A 6,389-nucleotide genomic window follows, 5' to 3' on the forward strand; every position below is an offset into this window, starting at 1 on the left:
GGGCACTTAGGGAATGTGAGGAAGCACATGGAAGAAGAAGCACATAGAAGAAGGCATGTGGATTACCTCCTTTGTGGTGAGCATAAGACTCGAACATGTGTACAGGTATCATTCTCTTGCCTCTTAAAATGGCCTGAGTGGATTCAATTGGATCCCTCAAGGCCAGAGACAAGCAGTTGTCTAAAAATGCTATGGCTCATGTGTTGTCAGAGACACCTGAGTTAAGAAGTACAAATGGAAATGGCTTCACCCCAGATTCTTCTGTGAATTTTGGCAGGTGCTAGCTGCATGCTCCCTGAGGAAGGAGTTGTTCCTCTCTTTGCTCATCTGGTTTTTTGTTGCACAGAGAGGATGCGCCTGGTTGGGGTGACACTGTCTCCACAAGGCTGGGTTCCCTCCAGCTAGTCGCATTTTCCCAAGTGCGGCTGTCTCAAGTCCTATCAGCTGCAGATGAGGTGCTGGCCACCTGCATCCTTCCTTCAAGGAAGTCAGTGCTCGGCAGCATAGAAGATAAGAGTTTAGGAGTCAGTCAGGGTCACCCTCCTCAGAAGGAGCAGTGTGTGAGTCAGACACTGAGGGTCGTGGACTAGTATGTCCACTGTGGGTACATAATAATGCTTGAAACAAAAGTCTTGGTGTAGACAAGGGTCATTTAGAGCCAACTGGCTGAGTCTTTCACTAACCAGGATTGGAGTTCAGAAATCTCAGTTGGTAAAGCAGAGAGCTTTGTTGTGAGCAGCAAACATAGGCTTCAGGCTTTTGAATCAAAAGAACTTCTGGCACTCTCTTTGGAAATTCATACTTTGCTTTTATTTTCTTGATTTAACTACACATAGTGCTTCAGTCTAATTAGGATAGAAAATTGGGGGAACTTGGGGCTCACTCTTAGAAGAATTTTGCTGTTCAAAATAAAGGAGAATCTCACGTATTAAGTGTTGAAGAAGAGAGTTACCAAGACTATTAGGTTTTTATATTTATGATCTTAGGGTTTGCTTTGTGGGTTTCTTATTTTGGAAAAATCTCTGCTCTACCTCTGGAAAACAGTAGTCAACATTATAATGAAGTCTAACATCACCTTGCATCCTATTGCAAATAGCCACTGTGTCTCAGGAATGGGATTTAACAAAGGGCAGTACCTGTCAATGGATGCAGAAGTGGATGAAGAGAATGCTCTGTCCCCGGAAGCATGCTATGAGTGCAAAATCAACGGCTACTCTAAGAAAGACAGCAGACAGAAGAGAAGTGTTTATGAACCCAAACCCACTGCTGTGAGTAACCTCTCTTTGTTTTGTCACCAGATTTTATCCATATGGAGTCACGTATATTTTGCAGTAAACTTTTATGTAGGTTTCAGCCTCAGTGAAGCTAAAACTGTCATGAAATTTATTGGCTAAATTCATGGACACACTATGGCAGAGACAAGTAAATTAAAATTAGAGGCATTTTTAGCTCAAAACACAAGGACTGGGGGACTTTAAGATTCACAGTTTCAGATCATATGTTTTCATTTTTTGATTTGTGCCAGAAGGCAATAATATGTCCTTCTAGGAAATAACTATTTTGAAATGATTCAAAAACCAAAATTATTTTGAATCTGTCCAATTCTGTTGTGTACATATGTAGTACACTGGGCTGATTTTAATTTTCAGTAAGTAAGCCAACTAGGTCTTATATTGTAATATTTATAAGACAGGTGTTCCTCCCATAAAGAGTTTATCTCCACCTAACTTATATTTTGTAAGGAGCTGAAGATCTGAATTGCCTGCTGCTGCTATGTCTTTGCTGTTCATAGTAGTTAGCAGAGTGGTTAAAGGGGCGGGCCACAGACTTCATGATTTTGAATATGTTCCCTGATCCTCCCTACTTACTACCCATGTTACCTGGGCCATTTTACTTAACCTCTCTCTACCTCAATTTCTTCACCTGTGAAATGGGAATAAAAATAATTACCTCTGAAGGCTGACAAGAAGATTGAGTGATTACTGTGAAGCTCCTGGAATGGTGCCTGGCATAAGCATCCTACATGTTCTCTGAACAGTACCCGGTATCTGGAGATGTTTTCCCCCAGACATCAGGGAGAGTACCATCCTTGTCAGTTAGTGTTACTGCAGAATTTCCCATCAAAAAATGTAGTCTTCAACTCACTGGCCGTGTGAATTGGGCAATTTGTTTCAGTTTTCTGGGCCTCAGAACCTTATTTGTAAGACTAGATAGGCTTTGCTATCCAGAAAGTCTCTGGTTCTATTTTATAATAATAAATAGGCCAGCATTACATTTACCTTGCAGAGACGGAGGTGTCTAACTGATATTTAAATATGGCAACTGAGATATTCATCAAGTATCCCAAACTACAAATCCAGAAATTCTGCTCATAAAACCTTCCCATCGTAGTTCTGGGGACAGGATTTTGTCTGCACCCTGATGGGGCCACTTCTGCACCACTTTTCTCAAGTTCTTGGCAGGCGCCCACTCGATGCATTGATTTTTTTTTTTTTTTTTTTTGCCTGTCTTACTGAAATAGTATTCCTAAACCTCCCGTACCGCTGACTGAGGGAGACTTGGTCCATTTGGGCCGTGCTCCATTGGCTTTTTACCAAAGCTGGTTCAAACCTGAGCCCTGACGACTCTGCAGGTCCCTCCCTCTGCACTAACAGCTCCCAGCAAAAACACTCACTCATGGTTTGTGACCATAAAATCAACCTGGGCCTTCAGAGTGAAGAGCCCTCTGGGGACAGTCCCTGCTGTAAGATAACAGCTGCACTTCTCATTTTAACTCCAGAAAAAAAAAATTACAGTCATTTCCTAAACTATATCTTGTTTATTATTAATAAGCATGATATTCCATAAACTCAACAAAAAAAACTTGAAATATGAGTGCTCCCCATAGGCCCAGACCTGTAACTTTACCTGGATAAGGCTGAGTGAGAAGTCATAAAGATTTACAGGGCATACTCTGTGGAACTGACCTTTTCTCCCAGCCGACAGTAAGTTACAAGCAGAGTGCAGAGGGGCAGAGATACATCGTCCTTGTGGCTGCACCCCGACAACAGGCTCCTTTCGAGTCATCTACCTGTGCTGTCGAAGCTCTTCCCACATCGTTTCCTGCTCTTTCTCCAGGTTGAACAGATCAGCCTGGAGAGTGTCGACATGGACAGCCCCGTGAAAATGAAGTTCAACCTTTCCGGCCTTGGCTCTAAGGAGCACATCCTAGAACTCATGCCCGCCATTGAGCCACTCAACAACCACATCCGCTATGTCATCTCCCAAGGGAATGACGATGGTATCTTCCGCATCCACCAAAGGAATGGGCTCAGCTACTTGCACACGGCCAAGAGGAAGCTCGTGCCTGGCACATACACACTGGAAGTCACTAGCATCCCTCTCTACAAGAAAAAGGAGCTTAAGAAACTGGAAGACAGCAATGAGGACAACTACCTCCTAGGGGAGCTCGGGGAGGCTCTCAGAATGAGGCTGCAGATTCAACTCTATTAACCCCTTGCAGACTTGGTTCCAGGCTCAAATCCCTGCACAGCCAGCCTTCAGAAGCCTCTGAGAAATCAATGACTAATTTTAAAGAGGAAAAAAAAAGACTTTTATTTCTTTCCTCCCTGTCTCAGACTTTAGAATGTTGACCCTCACAGGGAGTGATAATTAGACTCTGGTATGGCCAAAGATTTGAGTACAGAGGCAACCGTGGTTACTGTATTTTCTATATAACTTCACTTTAAAATATATTAAAAAAAAAACCTAAATATTCAAGAGATCAGCATATGGCACTAAATGCACAAAAATAATGTGAGCTTTTTTTTTCCTGTTAGCAGTCTGTAACACTTTGGGTATTTTGCTATAGTTGCTAATTAAAAAAATATAGATGTTTATTTATTTTTAATGCAGTAATATATGGAGAAATGAACAAACTATGTAAACAAAAAGGGAAACTCACTTGTTTTTCTTTAGATTTATAAATTTGAGCTATTTCTTTTAGAGGTGCTTTTTAAAAAATTCTGTAGATTCAAGAGGTGTTTCCGTTGGTTTTCTGCCAGTCATCCAACTGGTACACATCTGATTATTTTAAAGGAAGCCTCACAGAGCTGAACGGGCAGTGTAATCAATGTGTCATTAGATCCTTTATAAAGGAGATCAAAGCCAGAGCAGCTCATTGTGATGATATTTCACATCACCAGACACACCAGGCAACAGAAGATGAAGCACAACCACTGTAGCAAAATACCTTGACTGCTTGTGAGACCAGTAGCGTTGCAGGCCAAACCGTACTGTATTTCCTTCTCATAACCTCAAGGAAGCACATGTGCTACCCACAACACCTCATTCTTACCCAGGGCATGCTGCATACTTGTGGTACTGTAGGCAGCTGAAGAACTGCTGTTCCTTCGGAAAGGAACACCTGGCGTTCTGTAGTGTTTGGTGCTGTCTTAGATTAATGGTGCATTTATTATGTTCAAGCTATTTCAGGATTGCCATATGTGCAAACAAATCATGCAGTACAGCCAAGGAATATATGTTGTTTTTTTTTAAATCCAATTTTTTTAGAATTTTCATTAATACTGTAGTTATACACCATATGTCTCGTTTTATCATAGCCTAATGTGTATGAAAGATGTTTGTACAATGAATTGATGTTTAGTTTGCTTTAGTCATTTAAAAAGATATTGTACCAGGATGTGCTAATAAGAGTACGTCCCCGCGTTCTTCTCAACCCAAGAACCTGTCCCTGGACCAGTGACCAAACCTCATATGTGAAATGGCCAAAGCACATGCAGGCTCTGGGTTGTTCCTCTCACACCTGTGCTGACCAAAGATTAGTCACCAGTTAGATCCAGTTTGGGACTTTGTTTTGTTTTCTAATAACTAAAAAAACAAACAGTGTAAATTTGTAATCAAGTGTTTATGAGGAAAAACTTATGGCTTTTGGTTTTGTTTGTTTTCGTAGGTCTGTGTATCAAATATGACACTTTTCTTGCAATAAAGCTTATTTTGGGGTAGCTTTCCGACTGAGAGTCTTATGGGACTACAACCCCTGTTTTGTTTGTGGGAGGGGCTGGGGGCTTTGCTTACAGGGACCTGTATGAAAGTACCAGAAGGAAAGCCAGGCACATTTACAAGAAAACAAGCGACTGCTGTCAAGTCTGTGACAAAAAGTAGGCAGGAGTGTTCAACTGACAATTATAATGTAAGGTCATATTCAAATTGAAGGACATAGTCAAGGCAGTTGGTTGTTCACTTCTGTGCAGACTCTAAGCCTCCAAGGACCCATCTTCCTAGAGACCTCAGAATCTCTTCACTTCATCCTCACCTGTGGTTTGGGTGCCATTGTGTTAAAGCACCCTAAAACACCTGTGAGGAAGTGAAACATTCTCTTAAAGAGTCTTCCTTCTTAGGGTTTTCCTGAACTTGAGATTTTAGGCAAAAGTATGCAGCAGGCATACCCCAGGCCAAATGGCACCTTCACCAAAAATAACAGGAAGAGAGCTTCCTGTCTCTTGCAGTGTTGTACACTGTCCTCACAGGACAAGTGTATAGATAGGAGAAATCGTTTAACAGAGACTCTTCTGATACACAGCTGAAATGAGAATAGACACGTCTCTGAAGTTAATTCCATACAAAGTTTGAGAATATGTGTGCTGAAATTTTTCATCCAAGGAATAAGAAAACAAGGAAATATTATGACTGATCTTAATGCTGTTCTTAGCCAACCAGAAATTAGCTGCATGGAATAAGGGAAGTATTTGCCTTGAGGCATCCTTTAAAACTTAACATGCGTCTTCAGTTTCATCTGGCATCTGTTACTGGTACAGCGTGAGTGCTGTAATATGAAATTACCTGGAACCAAATTTGACTGAATGTTGAGCAACAGCACTCTTAGTTTAGCTTTAACCTGCTCTGGAGGAAGTTCGAGAATCCACACCATTAGGTGCTTTACACAGAAGAGAAAAAAAAAAAATCATTAGGTGCTTTACACAGAAGAATGTACTAGAAGGAAATGACTACTTCAAGATGCTCCTTCCAAGAAGAACTGTTTTGGGCACGTCTGAGAGCTTTATTGCAACTCTGTTATTGTGAGCACTGACACAGCTGTGATTAGTTTGTGCCTCTCTGGTAACTAAATGCTAATGATATATCCTGTACCATTTGGTCTTTCTCATTAACTGTCCCCTCAGAAATTACCTTGGCTAAGTTACAGAAAACTTCACACAAGACTAAATTAATAATGTAAGCCCAGACATATAAACCAAGTCCAGCAGGTACATGTAATAGTAAAATAATAAGCAATAATTTGGCCTTCAGCTGACATGAATTCCTTTTCCACTAGCATTTAGATTTGGAGCTTTTAAAAATTTAGACCAGTTTAGTACTTTTTATTTTGTTCC

At 41.0% G+C, this 6,389-nt stretch overlaps 1 protein-coding gene across 1 annotated transcript in view; it reads left to right on the forward strand.

The window, feature by feature from the left end:
• Positions 1–5,003, forward strand: part of FBN2 (fibrillin 2) — a 228,716-nt gene extending 223,713 nt beyond the window's left edge. The window contains exons 64-65 of the mRNA XM_082621174.1: positions 1,097–1,268; positions 3,118–5,003. Coding sequence (XP_082477300.1) covers positions 1,097–1,268; positions 3,118–3,492 — 547 coding nt within the window. The 3' untranslated portion in view covers positions 3,493–5,003. The remainder of the gene's footprint in view (positions 1–1,096; positions 1,269–3,117) is intronic.
• The last annotated feature ends 1,386 nt before the right edge of the window (positions 5,004–6,389 follow it).

The sequence above is a fragment of the Mesoplodon mirus genome, assembly GCF_964341445.2.
Source record: "Mesoplodon mirus genome assembly, chromosome: 5".
Lineage (NCBI taxonomy): Eukaryota > Metazoa > Chordata > Mammalia > Artiodactyla > Ziphiidae > Mesoplodon > Mesoplodon mirus.